The 23912-nt window shown below is 46.6% G+C and overlaps 2 protein-coding genes across 2 annotated transcripts; both read left to right on the forward strand.

Annotated features, from left to right (window-relative positions):
• The first annotated feature begins 6524 nt into the window (after window positions 1-6524).
• LOC101516155 (keratin, type I cuticular Ha3-I) lies at window positions 6525-11738 on the forward strand. Its single transcript, XM_058676487.1, has 7 exons — window positions 6525-6872; window positions 8213-8295; window positions 9208-9364; window positions 10228-10389; window positions 10476-10601; window positions 10739-10959; window positions 11621-11738. Exons 1-7 carry the CDS (start codon window positions 6525-6527, stop codon window positions 11736-11738), a joined length of 1215 nt encoding a protein of 404 aa, XP_058532470.1.
• Window positions 11739-19096: 7358 nt separating this feature from the next.
• Window positions 19097-23675, forward strand: LOC101536721 (keratin, type I cuticular Ha3-I). The gene is made up of 7 exons (XM_004599145.3): window positions 19097-19456; window positions 20412-20494; window positions 20940-21096; window positions 22351-22512; window positions 22599-22724; window positions 22903-23123; window positions 23320-23675. The coding sequence occupies exons 1-7, from the start codon at window positions 19109-19111 to the stop codon at window positions 23435-23437; spliced, it is 1215 nt and encodes a 404-aa protein (XP_004599202.1). The 5' UTR covers window positions 19097-19108; the 3' UTR covers window positions 23438-23675.
• Window positions 23676-23912: the final 237 nt, after the last annotated feature.

Genomic DNA, 23912 nt, shown 5'->3' on the forward strand with positions numbered 1-23912 from the left:
CTTACAACCTTGAGGGCATAACAACCTATAATAGCCCTCATAGACAAACATCAGTGTAAACAGGTGTAAATAAAGAATTGGGGATTTCATGGAGAACACTAGGAAGAGGCTCCAAGAAGGATGAAGCATGAGGGACTGGCATCATGGTGCAGTGGGTTACACTGCCATCTACAACGCTGGCATTCCATATGAGCACCAGTCTTATGGTCTTGTCCTCTCATGATGTCTTAGATGTTCCACTCTGACCCAGCTTCCGGCTAATGTACCTGGGAGGGCAGTGGAAGATGGCATGAACACATGAGCCCCAGCACCCATGAGGAAGACCCTGGTGGAGTTTCAGGCTTTGATCTGGCCTATCTCTGGACATTGTAACTACTAGGGGGAGTGAACCAACAGGTGGAAAATCTTTTTCCATCTCCTCCCCCTCTTTGTAACTCTGCCTTTCAACTAACTAATCTTTAAAAAGAAGGGTATACACTCATTAAGATTTTGGAAACAAAAATTTTATGTTTGAATGCATTTTGTCTGCTTGTCTTGTTAACTGCATGCACCACAACAAAGGACAATACCATCACCCCACTGAAGACTCTAAGGCATGGAGTACCATGGGTTAAATAAACAAGCGAGAATAGCACTAATGAGGATACATGAGAAGGTTATTAAAACTTTATATACATCCTATAGTTTGAACTTCAATCAACTATTAGCATGTGATATTAGCATAATTCTGAAATAAGGTTTGAAGGGATCCATTTGAACAGATGAGCATGTGCAGATCCGAGAAAGGGGATGTTTTCCAAGCATGAACTTTGCCTGGTGAAGAGAAAAGGAATCAGGAGGAAGAAGAAAAGGGAGAGGGAGATCTTATCTGTTGATTCACTCCCCAAATGACCATTATGACTAGAAACTGCACAGTTAATTCCAAGCCTGGAACAGAGAATAAATGTGGTAGTGGAAGAAAAACCCTGCGTGATAGTGAGACCAAATCTGAGAGTTCTCTGAATAGTTTTCTGTGGATTGGCATATAGTATTTGTATTATATATCTGACCACTCTGCCTGGACTGAGGCATTGCAGTTCCTAGAAGTTGGTTGAGTTGCATCAAAAAGAAGGAAGATTACTAAGGGATCTGATGAATGGCATCAAGATCTGATGTGCGTGGAGGAGAATAGGACAGGGAGCAGTGAATTTTAGAGGTGTTGCTTTGGATATGTAGACTTGATTGGAGGTGGAAGAACTATGGGGAAAGAAGGAAGGAAATTAGTACGGATTGAGCACTGTATCAAGCAGTGTTCTTGAGAGACATGGAGCCCATAGAATAGGGGCATATTAGAAAAGGTATAATGTAAGGGATTGGCTCAAACAATTGTGGAAGCTGGAATGCTTCACAACCTCCATTGCCAAGATGGTCTTGAAAAGCTCTGGGTGTGGTTTCAGTTTCAGCCCAAAGGTGTGAGCATGAGGAGCATCCATGTCAGAGGGCAGGAGAAGGCAGATGTCCAAGCTCAATGAAAGAGAGGGACCAGCACAGTGACTCAACAGGTTAATCTGCCTGCAAACTCTGGCATCCTATCTGGGCACTAGTTTGAGTAATGGCTGCTGCACTTCCAATTCAGCTCTATGCTTATGGCCTGGGAAAATAGTGGATGAGGAGACCTTGCACCCACGTGTGAGACACCCATAGTAGCCATTTGGGTAGTGAACCAGTGAATGAAAGATCTTTCTCTCTGTCTCTCCCGCTGTTTGTAAATTTGCCTTTCCAATCAAAATCAATGGAAGAGAGTGAGAGGTTTCCCTTCCTTTGTGTTTTCTCTCTGTTTGGGTACTCAATATATTGAATGATGCCAACTCACCTTGATGAGGTGTTCTTTCAATCAGTCGATTGATCCAAATGTTAATTGCTTTTAAGAAATCACTTCTAGGGCCCGGCGGCGTGGCCTAGCAGCTAAAGTCCTCACCTTGAAAGCCCCGGGATCCCATATGGGCGCCGGTTCTAATCCCGGCAGCTCCACTTCCCATCCAGCTCCCTGCTTGTGGCCTGGGAAAGCAGTTGAGGACGGCCCAATGCATTGGGACCCTGCACCCCTGTGGGAGACCCGGAAGAGGTTCCTGGTTCCCGGCTTCGGATCGGCGCGCATCGGCCCGTTGCAGCTCACTTGGAGAGTGAATCATCGGACGGAAGATCTTCCTCTCTGTCTCTCCTCCTCTGTGTATATCTGGCTGTAATAAAATGAATAAATCTTTTTTTTTTTTAAAAGAAATCACTTCTATAAGCAATACGTTACTATCTGTCTGGGAATCCCTTAGCCCAGTCAGCTTGAGCTATAAAATTAACTATCATAAGCAACTACTAGAGGCCTGAAGTTTTTGAGCCTGAGTTGATGACAGTTGAGTCTCTAATGGAGAGAGTTCCAATGGAGAGACTAGATGTATTATGGACTTGCCCAAGTTAAGAGATAGATGGAATTGCCACAGCCTAGAAGAACCTTGAGGACTATTGATAGAAATGATGGAGCTGACATGGGGCTCTCTATAGCCTCTGACACAAGATTCAGCTCTGATTTCTCCAGGTCTGCAAGGGTAGTGATGGCATCTAGCTCTGTAGATGAAGAGTGAAATAGAGAAGTGATGGAAAAGATACAAAAGTTAAGAGTTTTGATGTGAGAGTGGGTAATGAAATGAAAGAAAAAATTTGAGAATCAGATCTACTGGATATAGAAATGGGGAGATCTCTGGTCAGGAGGAAAGACAACAGAATCTATGGTTCACTAAGTTAAGGAAGATATCATTTGGTGGTTCTTTTGGTTATCTCAAGTCACCAGCTTGACAGTGAGCTTAATATAAGTTTGACACAACACTTTCATATTAAGCATGAAGCCCAGATTTCTTTATCCTCTGTGTACTGCTGAAAATGTTTTAGCATTTGTCCTTGTCCTGATCTATGGAGAGTTTCCATTCTTTTTACAAATGGTTCCTGAATCCAGCTTTCTCATCAAGGCTAGCACCACCCATTAATGACATTGTCCTGGGGTGTTTGATGTTCTTCTCTCTTCTAGACTAGACAAAGCTATAAATATAGCATCAATGAGCTTTGCTCCTTATGGCACTGTTTGGTTCTTGGAGACCCCATAGCTCCATTTCCCTTGGGAGTCCGGAACTGAGTGTAAGAGTAGCATAGCCATTCCTGGAGAAAGTTTTTGGAGCTATATCCTCTGAAGCCCAGTTTGAGGTGTTGGTAGCTGTCTTTGCTCAAGCCATCTTTCTACTGACCTGGAATGTTTTCCATCATTTCTCCTGCTTGTCTGTCTTCAGAAGTCCTGTTGAATAGAGAGCTAAATGTACTTGCTTGGTTTCTGGATTATCATCACAATTTCTCCCTTCAATGTAGGAAGGCTGGGGGTTGGTACATTAGCTATAGTTGCCTTTATGGACTAGCTGTGGGAGGTTTACTTCCTGCTCTTGTAGGCAGTTCTGAGACTGGCCTGGTAGGACAGTTGGCATGGATACAGGACGGAGAACTCACTAACTTCTCTCTGAGATCCCTGTTTGACACACATGATTCTTTTTGCTCAGTGTGTGTGTGATGATACCACTCAAGGACTGTCCTTGCCATTTGTAAATATTATAACGCAGTTATTCTGTAAGTGGTCCAATTTATTGTTTTGCATTTCTAAAACAGTGCGCTTTACATTTATTACATTTGAAGCAGTAGGACCTGGCCATTAGATAAGATGGTTTGGGGAGGAGGGAGGTGTCTTAATGCCTTTAATGTCAAATCATGGGGTGGCTGGCCTCAGCAGAAGTCTGGTTCAACTCCACCCCATGGCTAAGAGCTATGGGGGAGGGTGTGTGGCCTCTCCCTGGAAGCAGCCTTGGCTTCTGTAATAAAGAACGTCCTTAAACCTCAACTGCAGGTTGCTTACATCTTGGGACCAGAAGCTCCAACCATGGCGTCTGCCTCACAATTACACGAGCAGGTATAAAACCTTCTTGTTAGGATTTGATTTAATCACCATATTTATTGAAGGCCATTGACCAGAGACAGTACCATCACTTAGTTAAGGGTAAGAATTCATAATACATACCAAGTGGATTAGATAAGAAGAAATTACCTTCCTGAATTATGGAAAGCTAATTGGCTTTTTTCTTCAATAGACCCACTTACCCCTTCTAGCCATCAGCGTTTAATGGCCATGTAGCTATGCAGCATCCATGGTTATATCTACTCAAGATACGGTGCAGTTGTATTTTCTGAGCTCTGCCATCCAGCTATCGAAGATACAGGGTGTCTTACCTTCAGATGATTGCAGTCTGGTTGAGGTGGAAAATGCCTCATAACTCCATAGATACTGAAAATTGCATTTATTCTTCTATAACACACTATTCGTTTTCTATTCTTTTGAAAGTGCTATTTCTAGGTTTTCCTCTTGAATCTTGGGGCATGGAAGAAAAGGAGGACAGGAGATAGTGAAAAACTAATGGGTCTAGCTACTCATTTTATGTTATTTAACACCATCCAATAGGACTTCTTTAATCCTATTTTAATCCCACGCACCTATTCCACATCTCACTGATGGGATTGGCAGAGCATTTTATATGCAGAGATTCAGGCAGAAGGGCACAAAGTTTGCTTTCATACTAAGCATGAAGCCTAGCATTCTTTATCCTCTGTGTACTGCTGAAAATGTTTTAGCATTTGTCCTTGTCTTGATCTTTGGAGAGTCTACATAAATAAGTTTCCATTCATTTTACAAATGGCTCCTGAATCCATTTGTCAATTTATAAATCCATGGTGAGTGTTGTACAAGGTAGTGTCTCTTAATGTTGTCATGTTAGGAGATCACACATTCATTCCCAAGAAGTCCTTGTCAAGAGCAAGGTGAAGCTTCTCTTTGCACCCAGGAAAATGCGTGCTATTCTTTTTTTTTTTTAACAGTCACAATTTTTTTCTGATCCATTAAAGATGTTACTCAGCTTGGTTGTTTATCCGACTCAAAAGGCTTGGTTGGTTTCAAGTGGCATCTGGTTGGTTCCAAAAATAAATATACCCTTAAAAGCTGAAGATTTGCCTCCCATGAAGACAACCAAAAGAATGTATCTGGGACTGCAAGACAGGTTTGAAGAGAGGGTGGTCTGAGCAAGGACGGCAGGGTAGGAATTAGCATGTGGTTTCCAGAAGGGACTACCTTAAGGAGTACCCTTCATGTTTGAACACTTAGAAATACTTTAGGACTGTTATAAAACATCCATAGTTCATAGCTTCATTCAGAATAGCACAAGAGCAGAATGTTGGCCAACATTTCCTATTGGACATGAAACATTGCCTTGTCACCATGGCATGGGGATCCTTTGAAGAGTGAGGCTCAGGTGAACCAAGAGAGTTGGTTCAAGTCTCAAGAGAGTATTGTGCATTCTTGTTTAGCAAATGTCCATTGCAATAACTTAGGTTCCTTGATAGAGAAGAACAAACTCATTAATTTTTGGCTGATTCCAATGTAGAATCAGCATGGACTGAGTTGCATTGAGATCAGTCCATTTCTGCATTATTGTGTCTCAGTGGTAAGAAGATTAGAAAAGGGAGAGAGGGCAGTGTGCTGGAGAGAGCATGGCCCTTAGACTTGGAGACATTAGTACCTGAAACCCGGCTCTATATAGGAGTTAGCTGACCTTGAATGACTTCCTAGAAGTTTAATATTCTCATCTATAAGCTTTTGCTGGGTTTCATGAAGACTGAAGGAGATGATGCATATGAAGTGCCTAGCACAATGCCTGGTGTACCGAGCACACTTAGTAAGCAGGAGCCATCACTGAAGCATAGTGGTACTAAGCCTACACAAAGTTTTGTGCACAGCAGGTGTTCCAAAATCATTAGTTCTCTTACTGTCCTTGTCAACAGTGAATAATAGTAAAAATGGAGCCAGGGAGGTTTCCAGAAGCATCTCAGTATGAGAGTAGAGTTGTCTCCACCTGCCAGGATCAAACAGCGAGGGGGCACATTGAACCAGGTAGATATGTAAGTCCTTCCTGAGAATGGTCTCCAGGGTTCCCTACTACTACATGGTCTGGTGACCAGAGGGGTTCCCTCAGAAGAGTTCTTTTCCAGAGTTCCAGCTGAGCACTGGTTAGGTGAGGCCCCAAGCTTTCCTGGTGCCCCCAGCTCTGGAGGTCAGGCCAGAGCTGTCACTCTAATTCAGTGCTCTGTGAACAGATGTGGCTGGTGGCAAGGTTGGTCACTTTGAAGCTAAAGCATGATGCTGTTACTAAACCAGCCAGCATGATTGTCAGGAGTCCTGACATAGCAAGAAGCAAGAGTAAGTTGTTTTATGAGGTGGAGGACTCATGTGAGGTGGCTAAACAACACATGGAAAAAATGGGTGAAGAGGGTAAAAAGGGACGAACGCTCTACCTCATCACCACACCCACTGCAGGCTGAATATAAAGCCCTGGACAGGCACAGTGCTTACACCAGACAAGAGGTATCAGCCTTGGAAACTGATCTTCAGAGCTCTGCTCCCTCCTCACACCATGCCCTACAACTGTTGCCTGTCCAACATGAGCTGCCGCTCCACCTGTTCCTCCAGGCCCTGTGTACCTCCCAGCTGCCACAGCTGCACCCTGCCCGGAGCCTGCAACATCCCCGCCAATGTGGGCAACTGCAACTGGTTCTGTGAGGGTTCCTTCAATGGCAGTGAGAAGGAGACCATGCAGTTCCTGAACGACCGCCTGGCCAGCTACCTGGAGAAGGTGCGCAAGCTGGAGCGGGAGAATGCGGAGCTGGAGAGCCTGATCCAGGAGAGATGCCAGCCCCAGGAGCCCCTGCTGTGCCCCAGCTACCAGTCATACTTCCGGACCATCGAGGAGCTGCAGCAGAAGGTGAGGGGTGGGCACCACATGCCATTTTAATGAACTGTTCACCCAACCTTTACGTATCAATTTCTGAATGGTTCTGAGATTGTTTTTCATTAATATTGAGAATCATGGAGACAAATAATTCATTAACTTAGAATACTGACTTTGGAATAAAGTAGAAAGAGAAGTATATATACAGCATACAGAATAGGGTATTAGCTCAAAACTAGTCATGACAATCTTACATTGCTCTTTACCTAAGACTAAGACTAAATATGTGATTTCTTGGATCTCTTATGACCTTCTTGGCTTTTTGAGACATTAAGCAATAATGGGTGCCTGAATTATTTCTCTGAAGTAGGCATTTCTGGAGTGAAATCTCAAATACTTAAAGTCTTTCAAAGCTGCTGCAAAAGACAAACTGTCTATAGCAAAGCCAAGGTCACAGACTACAGAAGTCACCTTCAGGCATACAGTCACACACAGCATCTCATCAGGGTGGGCACAAGGCACAAGTTGGACCTTGCAACCAGAATTAGGGAGTGCAACTAAAGGCTGCATAGAGGTGAGATTAATTCCTGGGGATGGTTGGGAAGTGCTCCATGGAAGAGGCAATATTTGAAGGGGTTTGGAAGATGACCAGGAATATCTAGTCGTGTAGGCCCTTTGTTCTTAGAATTGGCTGTCTTCTGTTTTGTAGTCCTTGCGAAGTGAGTGCCAGAAAGGAAATGTGCAGCTGAAGTATCATTTATATATTTACCTGCATTTGAAAAACACCCACCTCTTGCCTAGGTGGATGAGGAAGCACTCCACAATAGAAGAGATGGAGGGGTGTGGGAAACCATGACCATGGCAAAGGTCTCAAAAAGTGTGAACTTCATGCACTTTGAGTGGGTGATGCAAGAGCTCTTGCCAGGTGTGAGGTAGCCAAAGGCATCTGAGGTAGAGGGGGAAGCTTCATACAAGAACATGGACAAGGGTACTGTGAGAAATGTGCGGAGAGCCAACAGGACTGGAATGAAGTGGCATGGGAGTAGAGTTTACCTGGAGCTTTTCTAATATTAGCATCCCAGGCATCTGCTCAGCTCCAAGCAAACTGATAAGGTTGGCCACACCAGCTTGGGTCCAGCTACCTGGTCAGCTCAGTTCCTGCAGGAAACTGGGGCAGACCCGAGGGGCATGTGCCACATTTCCCCTCCACTCCTCTGTTTCTGCAATGTTTATTTCTTTGAGTGTACTCCCTCTCATTGCCAAGCTGAATACCTGAAAGCAACTCAACACTGTTGGGAAGCCAGGCGGCTGAAAGCCGTAGCAAGGGCATTTCTTTCTAATGTAACTCACTGCATGGTTAACCTTGTCCCCAGATCCTGTGTGGCAAGTCTGAGAATGCCAGGCTGGTGGTGCAAATTGACAATGCCAAGTTGGCTGCAGATGACTTCAGAACCAAGTAAGATTTTTCTAAACATTAGAGCAGTCTCATGACCCACAGGCTTAATTGCAAGGTGATGGAACCTTGTCCTGGCAATGTGCAGACAGAAGCTTCTGGATGATGTTGGGAAGATTCTTGCAGTGGGGAGGTGGGGTGGAGGGGGTCAGTGTGGGTTCAATGTCAAGTCTACTTGCCGAGGGCTGGGATTCTATGTTTTGGGTTTGAAGCAGAATAAGAGGTCACTCATTCTTCTTCCTTCTCGACTCAGCATCTAGGCCAGTTTAAAAGTGGTTTTCACACATGTCTCTTATATGTCTGTCACTACCAATTCATCAGAAAGAAGTTCTTTAATCACAGAAATTGGAAGCAAAAACTTATTTCAGGGACCCAGTTGATATATTTAGGTATGCCCATTACCCTCACAGAGGTTGTTTGCATTCTACGGGACTTTACAAGGTGGTTTCACTCACATTGTTTTTCATCATGCAGTGTTCATTTGGTCTTCACTTTCCAGATGAGGAATCCAAGTCTCTGACAGATTAAGGAATTACTCTGTAGCCACTGAGAGGCAGAACTGCAAGGAGCTGACTTTTAATTCAGTGCTTTTCTTATTGCTCTGTTTCTCAGGTGGTTAGAAGGGACAGTGGGACAATTGATAGCAAAATTACGAAGCTCAGTGGCTTGTTGAACCAGGGCAAGATGGCAGAGCTCCTCTGGTAGTGCACTTGGTGGAGTTCATGGTAGGTCAGGCTCCACACAGGCAGCATCCAGACACCATTCTGGCTTGGCAGAATGGCGTCTTTGCCCTTTAAGAATATTTGAAAAGAATTTCAGCATACTTTGAAACAGAATGGATGTGGTTAGATCAGATGGTAACACTCAGGAAGCATTTTTTCCCCTCTGACCTTTGGCCTTGGGCTGTGTGCACAGGTATGAGACGGAACGGTCTCTGCGGCAGCTGGTGGAATCTGACATCAACAGCCTGCGCAGGGTCCTGGACGAGCTGACCCTGTGCAAGTCCGACCTAGAGGCGCAGGTGGAGTCACTGAAGGAGGAGCTGTTGTCCCTCAAGCAGAACCACGAGCAGGTAAGAGGTCCAGAGCCTAATTGTGAGAGCTCTGTGACTTCCCTAAGCAGGGTAAGAAAGAATTCGGATTTGTTAAAAACCAGCATTTCACTGTTGCTCAAGACATGGTTGGGGAATTGATAGGAAACAAGTCACATGTTTATCTGTTTTACAGAAAGTGTGTGGTTATCTCCCCTATTTCTACTTGGGGCAATATGGATGACCAAATGTCCACATAAAGATCTTTACAATACATTCTGGTGTTTGATAAGATCTGTTGTCTTCTGAATAGGTCTGCCAGGCGAAGGGCCAAAGCTGGAAAGAGAGAGAGAATAGAGCCTTAGAAACCTAGTTAACTATAACCCAATCTGGCAAAGCAGATGGATGGTTGAAAGGATGGGTGGGAAAATTAGAAGAACTTAAATAATGACTAATGCAGATCTCCTGGTTGAATGTAATACTCAACTCTCCAATGCTTACCTTCAATAAGGCTCTGATGGGCAGTGTTTGAAGGCAGAGGACATGAAATGAATGGAAAGACGTGCATCTTGTTTTTCTATATCTGAGCTGCAAATATTAGATATCGATGGTCATGTCAGGCTTATCACTGAGAAAAGAGAATATAAAGAAGAAAACATACCTGCCCAGAGGGGAAAGAATTATTATCACATTACTAAACAGCCTCATTATACAGGCAGGAAAAAACCTCAGAGAGGAACCTTGCCCACCAGAGTTTACTTCCCAGGGTTTTTTTTCAACCAGGCTTCAGCTCATGCCTCCTCATTTTCACTGCAATCATCTCCTCATCACATCAAATTCCCTCAAGGAGAGTTTATCTGTAAACTTCTATGCGGGTTAATTCCTTACTTTTTCTGCACACATAGGAAGTCAATACCCTGCGCTGCCAGATCGGAGACCGCCTCAACGTGGAGGTGGACGCTGCCCCCACTGTGGACCTCAACCGTGTGCTCAATGAGACCAGGTGCCAGTATGAGGCCTTGGTGGAGACCAACCGCAGGGAAGTGGAGGAATGGTTCGCCACACAGGTGGGCATCTAAGCACCTGAACTCCCACAATACCCCGGGTCCCTAGGACAGGGACTGATCCTGTCTTTTCTTCTTGGGTGTTGCAGACGGAGGAGCTGAACAAGCAGGTGGTGTCCAGCTCAGAGCAGCTGCAGTCCTACCAGGCTGAGATCATTGAGCTGAGACGCACGGTCAACGCCCTGGAGATCGAGCTGCAGGCCCAGCACAACCTGGTGGGTTCCTCTCACACCTGCTAGTGTGCACAGCAAAGGCGGGGAGGTGGAGTCACTGGGGTGCCACCTCTGGAAGCCTGTGGAGAAACCCTTGTGAGTGGCAGCAGCCCTGTGACCCCTTTTCTGTCTCCCCACAGAGGAACTCCCTGGAGAACACGCTGACAGAGAGCGAGGCCCGCTACAGCTCCCAGCTGTCGCAGGTGCAGTGCATGATCACCAACGTGGAGTCGCAGCTGGGTGAGATCCGGGCTGACCTGGAGCGGCAGAACCAGGAGTACCAGGTGCTGCTGGACGTGCGTGCACGGCTGGAGTGTGAGATCAACACGTACCGGGGCCTGTTGGAGAGCGAGGACTGCAAGTGAGTACCTGTGTTTCAGCACCCCTCAAGGCACATGCAGGGCTCCACCGCAGGACTCCATGTATCATGGTTTAGAAATGTCTGCCTAGATCAATGTATTTTACTATAGCAGTGGGAAATGTAACCTCCTTGTTGCTATCATTACTTGGGCTAAAGATATTTTCTATTCCAAAAGAGTCACAAGGCTTGGCTATCCTCTCCACTGAATGGTTCTTCAGATGTTCCTGGCTGTGTTAGGAAAGGGAAAGCTCTGGGGGTCACCTGAGGAGGGCAGAGATGGACACATGATAGCATCTTTGACATCTGGGCTCTGATCCTCCAAAGGGCAGATGACTCAGTCCTTAAGATGTGCAGCACTTGGCAGCCAAAGAACTGTTTTGTAAACTCAATCTGGTGGAATTTTCACACCCTTGTGGTTCATGGCTAGTGCCCTTTGATGAGCCAGGAGCCTGGGGATTGGGGCATGAAGGGACTTCATGTCTCTGGGTTATAGAAGGAAACGTTGGGGTTCCACCTCTGTCTCTTTCGGCTCTTCTGCTGCTGTTTCTGCACTTTGCAGCAGGAGTGATCTGAGCCAGGCTTTCCTGCCTGAGATGTCGAGCTGCTCCTGTGTTCTGAGTTACTCTCCTCATGCTGATGAGCTGATGTTTCTGTGTTCCAGGCTGCCCAGCAACCCCTGTGCCACCACCAACGCATGTGAGAAGCCCATTGGTCCTTGTGTCGCCAATCCTTGTGTGTCACGCCCTCGCTGTGGGCCCTGCAGTACCTTTGGATGCTAGATGACCCAGGGCCAGCAGGAGGACGCATGGAGACAGCTCAGATTTCCATAGTCCAGCCCACCTTTCCTGACCTGTTTTAGCCTCAGGACCCCATCCCAGGCATTACTAGGAATCATGGCCTGGACAGAGAACGAATGCTCATCAATGCAACGGTGAGCACAGAGCCCAGGCCATCGGATGTTCTTCACTCAGGACCACTCTCTCATGGTCCATCTGTGTTCTTGTGGACCAGGATTCTTGAGCTGTGAAAGCGTCATGGGAGGTGTTGTGTGGTTCCCTCTGCTGCTTCTACCTTCCCTGCAGAACCCCTAATAAACTCTCCTCTTGCAAAGCAGACAGCATTCTCATTGGTATTCATTATTTCCCCAGCATTCACTCTATGCGTGCGTCTTATAAAGCCACTTGAAAGCAGAAAAGGACTTTATAGCTTGGTGTGTCCTCAAAGGTCTTCGGCACGATTCATTAACATTCATTATCCACGATGAGCCCAGCACTCACTCAGACCTGCCGCAAAACCAGCCAGGGCACCAAGGCAAGAAGAGGCTGTATCTGAATATGACAAACATACTTGTTGGCTAACTGTTACCATTTCTAAGAGGTTCCACATTTTCTTTCTGAATTCCCACAAGCAGAAGGCAGGAGCTAACATTTGTGGAACACCTGCCAGATACCTGGAACTATGCTGCTAATTTTCTCTCTTCCTCACCTGGAGAGGAAAGAGCGATCTCAGGGCTGGGCATGGGGTTTCCCCTGTGGCCTGATTACACATGAGGTGTGGCTACGAGAGAATAACATTGGCTTCAAGCAGGTGCCCAGCGCCTGTACCTGCTCCTGGGGAGACAAGGAGTTGTTAGCACACCAAATATGTCAGAAATTCTCCTTTGTGGGAAATCCTGAAGAACTCATGATGGTAAATAGGGCAACTTTGAAATGTTACTAATACTTAATAATTGAAAAAAATGCAGTTTTAGGACTGGTGCTGTGGCACAATGGGTTAAGTTGCCCCCTGCAGTACCAGCACCCCCATAGGGGCACTGGTTTGAGTTCCAGCTGCTCCACTTCCAATCAGCTTTATGCTAATGGCCTGGGAAAAGCAGTGGAAGATGGCTCAAGACCTTGGGCTCCTGTTACCCATGTAAGAGGTCTGGAAGGAGCTTTTGTCTTCTGATTTTGGCCTGGAATAGCCCAGGCCATTGTGGCATTTTGAGGAGCAAACCAGTGGATGGGTTATCTTCCTATGTCTCTCCTTCTCTGTAGCTCTACCTTTCAAATAAATAAGTAGATCTTTAAAAAAGTTTGATTTCTGGGCCCAACATGATGGCTCAATGGCTAAATCCTCACCTTGTAAGCTGTGGGATCCCATGAGGGAGCCAGTTTGTGTCCTGGCTGCTCCACTTCCCATCTGGCTCCCTGCTCATGGCCTGGAAAAGCAGTAGAGGATGACTCAAAGTCTTGGGACTCTGTGCCCATGTGGGAGACCCAACAAAAGCTCCTGGCTCCCGGTTTTGGTTTGGCTTAGCTTGTGCCCTTGCAGCCATCTGGGGGAGTGAACCAGTGGCTGGAAGATCTTTCTGTCTTTCCTTCCCTCGGTAAATCTGATCTGCCTTTCCAATAAAAAGAAATAAAAATCTTTAAAAAAACATCTTAGTTTGGTTCTAAATAATTTGAGGAAGAGGGGGAGTCTCAATGTTTAAAATATTTGCACAAGAAAAAGAGCACCCTGGGCACGTGCTGTCAGGGGCATGGAGACTGGGGCAGCGTTCATCCTAGCAGGTAAGACATCATTTGAGATGCCTGCATTCTAAATAAGAGAGCCAGGGGTCAAATCCTGGCTCTGGTTCTGATTCTAACTTCCTGTTGATGCACACCCTGGGAGTCAGCTGTGGCAGTTCTTGGAGCCCTTCCCTGACACATCCATAGGAGACCCTGATGGAGGCCTCAGCTTCTGGCTGCACCCTGACTCAGCTCCAGGTGTTGTATGCATTTCAGGAGTTAATCAGTGGATGAAAGTTCTCTGTCTTTCAATCTCTCTCAAACAAATAAAAAAAATTTTTTGGAACTTCCTAAGCACTTGCTCTCTGCCTTGGGAGTGGGGGCTTAGTTGTCTTACCATGGTGAATATGTTTTATTCTTAATGTTCAAGGATGCAAAGCATTAAACTTTGTCACTATGTTTGGGAGGCCTCATCAGAGAGAAAGGTGCCCCCAGGAGAACATTCTGTGTTCCTGTAACAGCGCAGCACTTTCTTGGGTGAAGAGGAGAGGACCAGAGAAATCACCGACTCTCAGGGCAAAGCCAAATTGGTGACCGCTCACACACTCAACAAAGCATGCTGATGGTGAAGTGCACAGGGGTGTGAATGTTATCTGTGATTGGCTACGTGGTGTGACAAGGAACACCACGTTTTCCATTTTTAATGGCTAAATATGGAAAACTCCAGTTATATACTCAAGTACAAAAAGGCCTGAAAATTCACGGGACAAGATTTTGGTGCTATTAGCTGTTCGTTATTTGTATTTACACCATCTCCCTCGTGTATTTTTTTACCCTCACAAAGTGCAAACTTTTTTTTTTTACATTTTATTATTATTATTATCATTTTATGATACAGTTCCATAGGCTCCTGGCATTTCGCTTATCTCCTCCCCATTTCCCTCCCTCCCACCTAGTTCCTCTATATCATTACTAAAATATAGTTCTTCATACACAGTCATATGTCCATCATTGCGGGCATGGGCAATGGCAGAGAGTCCAGCATCCTATTGTCAAGATATAGCGAACAGTTTCATTGTAAGTCCATCTTTGTCTGGAAGTAGAAATGCATGCTACATTGTATCCTCACATCTGGAAGTTAGTCTCCATTTCACAGCTACTGTACATCCCCTTAAATGAAAAATTGTAATACAAAATCAATAATAGAAAGAAAAAATAGAAATTTACAATGCCATGAAGTTAAATAACATATTACTAGATATGACAGTTTCCATTACACAGCTACTTTACATCCCCTTAAATGAAAAGCCACAAAATAAAATCAACATCAGGGAGAAAAAAAGAAATTAACAACACCATGAAGTTAAATAACATACTACTAAATGACTAACGTGTAGCTGAAGACATGAAAACCAAGAACCTTCTTGAAGAAAATGATGCTACTCTATGATTTACGAGTCATTGCATGATTTAATCAGAAGAAAGTGTTTTGAAGAGATGAAACTAACCGAAAACATCAAATCCCATGTGATATAGTTTCCACTGATTTTTGTTGGTGAAGTGTGTCTCTTCTAGACAATAAATAGATGGGTTTTGTTTTTTAATCCAGCCTACCAATCTATGAAGTTTGATTAAGCTTAAACCATTTACATCCAGAGTTTAATATGTATGGATGGTACTTTGGTCCTGTCGTTTTAGGAATGGGTTGTTCATTGGTTTAGTCTTCTGTTGTCATTTTACTGGGATGTTCTTCCCGTTTGCCTTTGGCTTTGTTTGGTTCTATTCCTCTTCTCTGTCAAGAGAACATCTTTTTTTTTTGAAAGATTTATTTATTTTATTACAAAGTCAGATATACAGAGAGAAGGAGAGACAGAGAGGAAGATCTTCCGTCCGATGTTTCACTCTCCAAGTGAGCCACAATGGCCGGTGCACGCCGATCCGAAGCCAGAAACTAGGAACCTCCTCCGGGTCTCCCACACGGGTGCAGTCCCAAAGCTTTGTGTCGTCCTTGACTGCTTTCCCAGGCCACAAGCAGGGAGCCGGATGGGAAGTGGAACTGCCGGGATTAGAACCGACGCCCATATGGGATCCCGGGGCGTTCAAGGCGAGGACTTAAGCCACTAGGCCACGCCGCCGGGCCCTTCCCTAGAACGTCTTGAAGTATCATTTGTAGGGCATGTTTGGAAGAGGCAAATTCTTTTAGCTTTTCTTTACTGTGGAAGAATTTTATTTCATTCTCGAAGACAAAAGAAAGCTTTGCTGGATATGTTATCCTAGGCCGACAATTTTTTTCTTTTTAGAATCTGGAATATGTCACTCCATTCTCTTCTTGCCTGTAGACTTTCTTGTGAGAGATCTCCTGTGAGTTTAATTGGCATTCCTTTATATGTCAATTGATTTTTTTCACGTGCACATTTCAGGATCTTTTCCTCATGTTCGATTGAAGAGAGCTTGATGATCATGTGTCTTGGTGAAGATCTCTTTTGGTTAAGCCTGTTGGGAGTTCTGTGCCCCTCCTGGATCTTGCCTCCCAATTCTTTCTCCAGATTAGGGAAAATTTCCTTTATTATTTCATTAAATACATTTGCAAACTCAGCTTCTCTTTCTGCACCTTCTGGGACACTCACAACTCTTATATTTGGCCTCTTAATAGTGTCTTTCAATTCTTGAATACTTCACAGAGTAGATGTACCACATTTTCTTTATCCACCCCTCTTTTGACAGACTTCTGGGTTGTTTCCATGTTTTCACTATTATAGATTGTGATATTGTAAATACAGGATTACAGATTACTTTCTCACATGTAGATTGCATCTGGATTCTGACCACATGAGTGCAAGCAAACCAGTTATTCACTCCATGCCCCGATTTCCCTAATGGGGGGATCCCAAAGGGTGGGTTAGGTGGTCATAAAGATCCTTGACATTCCTCTTGTTCCAAGCTTTCTCTTCTGCCTTTGGAGCATTTTGGTATTTGCAATATATTAGGAGGTAGAAGGGAGGCACATAAGAGTCAAGGGCCAGAACTGAAGCACTCTGGACTTTGATCTGTGGCTGCAGCTGTGTGGCTTGGAGTCACCTGGGGAGTGTGTTTCTTTATCTCATCCTTGTCCTCTGCTAGCAAGGATTGTAGGAGCCCTCCAAGGCATGTGGTTCTCTCTTCCCTTCATTATCTCTCTTTAGGAGTTCAAATAAAGCTCACGTGACAAAGCAGACAAGGTGTCATATGCATAGGCTATTTGAATTTCTTATGCTTCTGGGATAATTGTTCTCGAATCACAAACTATTACGAGTCATCAAGTTCAAACAAGTCTGACACCCAACCTACTTGAAACACTTTGCAATTATTGTGTGAGAGTCCATGTCACTAAGACCCAAGCACCTGAGCTTTATAATCAGGTGTGTAAATGGATTGTGGCAGAACTTCTCTAAGCACAAACATTTCCATTCTGCGTGTGTTTGAAGTTTCAGCTGACCCAAGTTCAGTGTGGACCCTGGTTTACCAAAACACGTGCTGACACAATGGGCCCACTTGTGGGTCCCTCCCCTAGAGGGGCCTGGCAACTTCATGGTTATGCAACCAAGACCCTCTCCATGGTCCTGATCTCATGGGGGTCCAATTGTGGTCATTGGCTATCCTTTCCTTTCTCCCCATTCACTTGGAATGCCAGACATGGTTCTCTTCATTCTTTTTCGCCATTTCTCCTGTTCTTTTGGCCTTCTCCTAGCTTATGAATGCAGATCTCTCTAAAGTTTTCTCCTCTGCTACTTGCTGTTTTTTTGTCCACTCCCTTTGGCTTACCTCTCTAACTCTTACCCCTGCACTCAGGGCCTAATTGTCACAATCATTCAGGTCTTAAACTGAAGTCCCACAATTCCTTGTTGCCCCTCACTACTGCTTGTTGTGACTGTTGTAATGATCTTCCTGGTGTCCCTGCCATCTCCTTTCTAACACTGGCATTTATTTTGGAACATTTCCTTCAGCAGTGTCCATTACTCCACACTCGGGCTCAAAATGCGTATCAGGGGCCAATGTTGTGGCATAGCAATTAAAATAATCATCTATAATGCTGATATCCCATATAGGTGCTGGTTTATGTCCTGGCTACTTACTTCCAACACAGCTCCCTGCTGATGTGCCTGGGAAAGCAGTAGAAGATGGCCCAAATGTTTAGACACCTGTACCATGTGGGAGATCAGAAACAAGCTTCTGTTTCCTGGCTTTGGATTGGCCAGTTTCTATTTTTTACCTCTCTGCTCCTTAGAAGCCTGCCTATCCCGTCTATCCCCCACACAACCATTCAACAGTATCTACTGAGGAGTGGATGCCTAGGGCTGGAAACAGAAAAGCAAATTAGGACCTGGTACGGTAGCCTAGTGGCGAAATCTTCACCTTGAATGCACTGGGATCCCATATGAATGCTGGTTCATATCCCGGCTGCTCCATTTCCCTTCCAGCCCCCTGTTTGTGGCCTGGGAAAGCAGTCAAGGATGGTCCAAAGCCTTGGGACATTGTACCTCTGTGGGAGACCTGGAAGAGTTGAACCAGTGGATGGAAGATCTTTCTCTCTGTCTCTCCTCTCTGTGAATCTAGCTTTCCAATTAGAAATGAATAGATGCATAAATAAAAATAAGAAAAGCAGAAGTCACACACACACATATGGGGAAAGAGAGAGAGAGAGAGAGGGAAAGAGGACACAACTATTGTGACGATGAGAGCCCAGAGTGGTGGAAGGGCTGGAGAAGTTATAGAAAGACATAGGACACTTTCATTTAAGCAGTGGGACAGAACAGAGTTCTGTGTTGGACTCTTGGTTTCATGATTTCCAGTTCCCTGTTCCCTGTGCCTCAGTTTGCCTCTCTGTGCACTGGGGATGGCACTGCTTCCCTTGAAGGGTTATAAGGAGTAAATGGGATCATATTAGAGGATAGTGTCCAACCAATCTGTGGGCCCGCCTGTGCAGGTTCTCAGCAAGAACTGGCTCCTCCTGAACACTGAACTGGTTCTCTCTTCCCCTCCTCATAGCACCTGGTACCCTGCTCTGGACAAACAATCACCTATGTGCGTGTCTGTCATGTGGTTCATCGACATGATCATGGCTCACCATGTCAGGAAGCAGGGACACCAGCAGTCAGGTTATTTCAGAAGGGACCCCAGTTCCTCCCTCTGGAGACCATGAGTTTGAGATGGTGCATTCAGACAAGGATCTGTAGACAAGAGCAGTGTGTCTCCACTTCAGCAAGCAGGGCCAAGGAGTTGGAGCCCTCAAGCCGGGAAGCTGGGCAGTGACACTGTCCCTTAGGCCCTCCACACCCCACTAATGAAGGTCAAGGCTTTCATGAGTCCAACCCTTTGAAGCTGCACCACGAAGCTCTTACTTCATGATGCACCCAGCATGGACCAGGAGTCCTGACTTAGCGAGAAGCCCATGTAAAGTCTTTTATGAGGTGAGGGACTCTTCTGGGGAAACACATAACAAACACAAGGGGAGAGCTTTGACAATCACAAAAAGAGGAACAAAAAGGTCACCTACTATGTCCACACCCTCCGAGGGGCAGGTATAAAGGTGCCCCAGAGGAAGCAGACCCACAGCTCTGTGACTTGCAGAACTTGGACTCAATCTCCAGCCGAGCATCTTGCTCTCTCCTCCCAGCACCATGCCCTACAACTTCTGCCTGTCCAACATGAGCTGCCGCTCCACCTGCTCCTCCAGGCCCTGTGTACCTCCCAGCTGCCACAGCTGCACCCTGCCCGGGGCCTGCAACATCCCTGCCAATGTGGGCAACTGCAACTGGTTCTGTGAGGGCTCCTTCAATGGCAGTGAGAAGGAGACCATGCAGTTCCTGAACGACCGCCTGGCCAGCTACCTGGAGAAGGTGCGGCAGCTGGAGCGGGAGAATGCAGAACTGGAGAGCCTGATCCAGGAGAGGTGCCAGCCCCAGGAGCCCCTGCTGTGCCCCAGCTACCAGTCGTACTTCCGGACCATCGAGGAGCTGCAGCAGAAGGTGAGGCGGGTGGGAAGTGGGGTGTGGTGGGCCTCCAGCTGGAGCTTCTGGGATCTGAGTGCGATTGGGTGGCACTTCTCCTTTGTTTTTCCCCCAAGGCCCACGTCCTTTTAGTTCTTTTAGCTGTGGACTGTTAGACCTGAGGATTTGCATAGTGTTGGCCTCAGTGGAGGCAGAACACTTTGCATAAATACAGTGTAATTAAATGCTGCCTCTTTGCATTTGCAAGTTTAGAAATGATTACCCTGAGGTAAAAGAAAAGGACTGAACCTAAAAAGGGAGCTGAGGAGGCGAGATCTTTCCTATGGAGGGTACCATTGTCTCTCCCCCTTGGCTTCCAACTGCTCTGGTCGCTGGTGACCTTCCTGCACTGGATACTCAGCCATCCTGATGGCAATGTGCAGACCTCAGTCTTTCTGGGACTTTCTTGGCACACAGTGGGAACATAAATTGGTTGGCCAAGACCAGAATGGTGGGGGACTATCAGGAAAGCGGAGTACTAAGTCACTCAGGAAGATTGGGAGAGTGCGGTTACACCCCCATCGTGCCCTAGTCCCCCACAATTGCTTGGTTCCAGATATGCCCTCACTTCACTGATACTTTCCAGAGGGCAGAATCCAATACCTGCTTTGTTTTGTGTCCTCAGCTCCTGAAAGCAAAGGGGGCACACAATAGGCATAGGTTCTTCATGTAAATGATTACTCACAGCCACCCCTTCAGTCATATTCTGTAGGAAATAAAGGGAGGAATTATAGATTTGTTCATATTTTCTTTGATGTCAGCACTTTTCCTTTCAAGTTCAACACTTCAATTCCATATGGAGTGTGTTTAAGAGTCTCAAGAAGATCCTTTGATTTCTTATTTTTTTCCTTCCACATAGGCCTAGTAGTAGGGATTGCCGTTGATAGAAATCAGTAAGTCCTTGCTCATTCTGGACTGTTGTGGGGGCTTCTAGATCCTGTGCGGCAAGTCTGAGAATGCCAGGCTGGTGGTACAGATCGACAATGCCAAGCTGGCTTCAGATGACTTCAGGACCAAGTGAGTAGACCCGTGGGGTGCAGCTTCTCTGTCCTCTTTCTTAACGATATCAATACTGACCATCACTGGCCGAGCTTTCTCTAGATATTCTCCCCAAGATGCCTAGAGCCATGGTCCACTGGAGCCTGAGGTCCTTCCTCAGGCTTTGGACTCTTCTCCCTGCTTCTCCTCTTTAAGGCCTCAACCCCAGTCCCATTGAGTGTCAGGAAGACAGCAAGATCACTTGATGATACTGTGCACAGAGCTCCGTCATGGGCATGTGGGAAGTATATGGATGGCTTTTCCCCACCTAAATTCACTGGCTCTTTAAAAAAAAAAATTAGTGCAAGAAACCTGAATGGACCAGGTGACTTCAAAACTACCAGCCCAAATTCTTAGTTTTCTGACAGACCCAGCCCAAGGGGAGTCAAGTGCCAGCCTGTCCCTGATCCTCCTGTGATCTCAGGTATGAGACGGAACGGTCGCTGCGGCAGCTGGTGGAGGCCGACATCAACGGGCTGCGTAGAATCCTGGATGAGCTGACCCTGTGCAAGTCCGACCTGGAGGCGCAGGTGGAGTCGCTGAAGGAGGAGCTGCTGTACCTGAAGCAGAACCACGAGCAGGTGAAGTTTTCTGAGGAGTGACAGGATCAGGCTCGCTGGGGCCTGCCTGCTTCCGTGGGCCACAGGTGTTGGGAGAGGCTGTTGCTGTAGCACCTTTAGCCAAGGAAGCTGTTCTCCAAACAGAAAGGGATTTGGAGAGCATGATAACCCCCAAAATCCCCTGTCAGGGATTAGGGTTCCTCTGGCAGCAGCAGGGAGGCAGAGCGAAGAAACTTGCCAAACCAAGAGGTGAGGGGAGGTCAGCCACCAAACAGTGAGCACATCTTTGGGCAAACTCTGCTATGGGCTCCGTCCTTACTGCAGTTTGTTGCTGCAGAGGACAGGATGGCCGAGGGTGACCCAGCAGAGTGGGCTGAACAGGGCACAAAGGTTACCTCTTTTTTTTTTCCTTTTCCTGTTACTACTCGGTGACTTGTACATAGAAGACAGAGTGTGCAAACTTAGCATCCCAGGACAACTAGTGACAGTTAATACTAACTGAGTGCCTACATGTGTCCAACACCAGGCTGGCTGCTGTAGACCCTAGAGGCAATTCCTAATTTACAATGAAGAAATCAAGCAAGCCTTCAAGAAATTTCCAGAAGCTCGTTAGTCAGTCTAGTGACAGTTAATACTAACTGAGTGCCTACATGTGTCCAACACCAGGCTGGCTGCTGTAGACCCTAGAGGCAATTCCTAATTTACAATGAAGAAATCAAGCAAGCCTTCAAGAAATTTCCAGAAGCTCGTTAGTCAGTGGCAGGGATGAGACAGTTCAGCTGTTACACCCACCAAAATCCTAGTGACAACAGAACATATTTCTTCCCACAAAATTGACAAACCACTAGCGAGCACTGAGTCTATTCTAGGATGATAGAATATCATCCTACAACAGGATGATAGAACATCCTGTTCTCTCTCTTCAGCAAAATCTGCCTTATCTATTAGCCATACTGAGAGTCAGACACTAGGGGCTGGGTGGAATTCCACACACACATTAAACTGGGGTGTGGTTACTGTGTCTCAGCTTCGAGGTCAAACAACTGCTTCTCCCTTGAGGATGAGTGGTGCACTGAAGGTTACGGCAGACAGGTGTCATGGACTTGAAGTCACTTGGCAAAGTGGACACTGATTGGCCAGTGGCTGGCTAATGAGAAGATCAGAGGGAACAGAGCTTGCTGGAGGCGTCATGCTGATTACCACTGGAATTGTGGCATTATAAGAAGAGCACCTGGATTCTTGGTGTTATTGAAATCGTTATCCTTGCTCCTTCAGGAAGTCAATACCCTGCGCTGCCAGATCGGAGACCGCCTCAACGTGGAGGTGGATGCTGCCCCCACCGTGGATCTCAACCGTGTGCTCAATGAGACCAGGTGCCAGTACGAGGCTGTGGTGGAGACCAACCGCAGGGAAGTGGAGGAATGGTTCGCCACACAGGTGGGAATCTAAGCACCTGAACTCCCACAATACCCCAGGGCCCTAGGACAGGGACTGATCCTGTCTTTTCTCCTTGGGTGTTGCAGACGGAGGAGCTGAACAAGCAGGTGGTGTCCAGCTCAGAGCAGCTGCAGTCCTACCAGGCTGAGATCATTGAGCTGAGACGCACGGTCAACGCCCTGGAGATCGAGCTGCAGGCCCAGCACAACCTGGTGGGTTCCTCTCACACCTGCTAGTGTGCACAGCAAAGGTGGGGAGGTGGAGTCACTGAGGATGCCCTTAGAGTGTTGGGCCCTTCCTGGATCTTGAAGCTTGTGCTGTCTTGCAAGCCTGTGGAGAAACCCTTGTGAGTGGCAGCAGCCCTGTGACCCCTTTTCTGTCTCCCCACAGAGGAACTCCCTGGAGAACACGCTGACAGAGAGCGAGGCCCGCTACAGCTCCCAGCTGTCGCAGGTGCAATGCATGATCACCAACGTGGAGTCGCAGCTGGGTGAGATCCGGGCTGACCTGGAGCGGCAGAACCAGGAGTACCAGGTGCTGCTGGACGTGCGTGCACGGCTGGAGTGTGAGATCAACACGTACCGGGGCCTGTTGGAGAGCGAGGACTGCAAGTGAGTAGTGGGTGCTGATGGGGGCACACAAGGGCGCTGGTAGGAGGAGCATTCTTGCTGATGCAGAGCACCTGTCACTCTAACTTGTGCTGGAAGCAGTGCCAGGGAGAATGGTATTGTCACAGGCAGTGTTCTCAGTGTCTCCCTAACTTCGCTTGTTTTGCTCTGACTTGTTTCCATCTTTCTCTGTCTCCAGGCTCCCTAGCAACCCCTGTGCCACCACCAATGCGTGTGAGAAACCCATTGGGCCCTGTGTCGCCAACCCCTGTGTGCAGCGTGGTCGGTGTGGGCCTTGCAACACCTTTGGGCGGTAAAGGCCCTGCTGCCAGCTGGAGGAGGAGTCCTATGAACCCCCAGTGCAGCTCCAGCCCAGCTTCTCCAACATGACCACACACTGTGGCTGGGGAGTAGAGATCCTTCCAAGAGTACCAGCTCCCAGGGACAGCTCTCATAGAGCTCCAACTTCCCTGGCCTTGTCCTTCAGCCCAGACCCTGCAGTCTGCCTTCTGAGTCACACAGAGAAACCCACACCAGGATCAAGTGACATCTTTGTTCACAAGGACACGTTTTCAGACTACGCTGTGTACTAACAAAACTCATCTAAAAGCCTTAAGAAGACTTGTGTGATGTGTGGTGCAGCTGATGGGCATGCAACAAGACAGAACGCAACTGGGATCCATCTTCCTTGTCATTCTTTTGGTCTATGGAGAGGCGATGAAAATCCTCTGTAGAATTCTCCTAATAAACTCATATGCTGGCACAAAAACTGTAGTTTCTGTCTCATGTATG

The sequence above is a fragment of the Ochotona princeps genome, chromosome 17 (assembly GCF_030435755.1).
Source record: "Ochotona princeps isolate mOchPri1 chromosome 17, mOchPri1.hap1, whole genome shotgun sequence".
Taxonomy (NCBI): Eukaryota; Metazoa; Chordata; class Mammalia; order Lagomorpha; family Ochotonidae; genus Ochotona; species Ochotona princeps.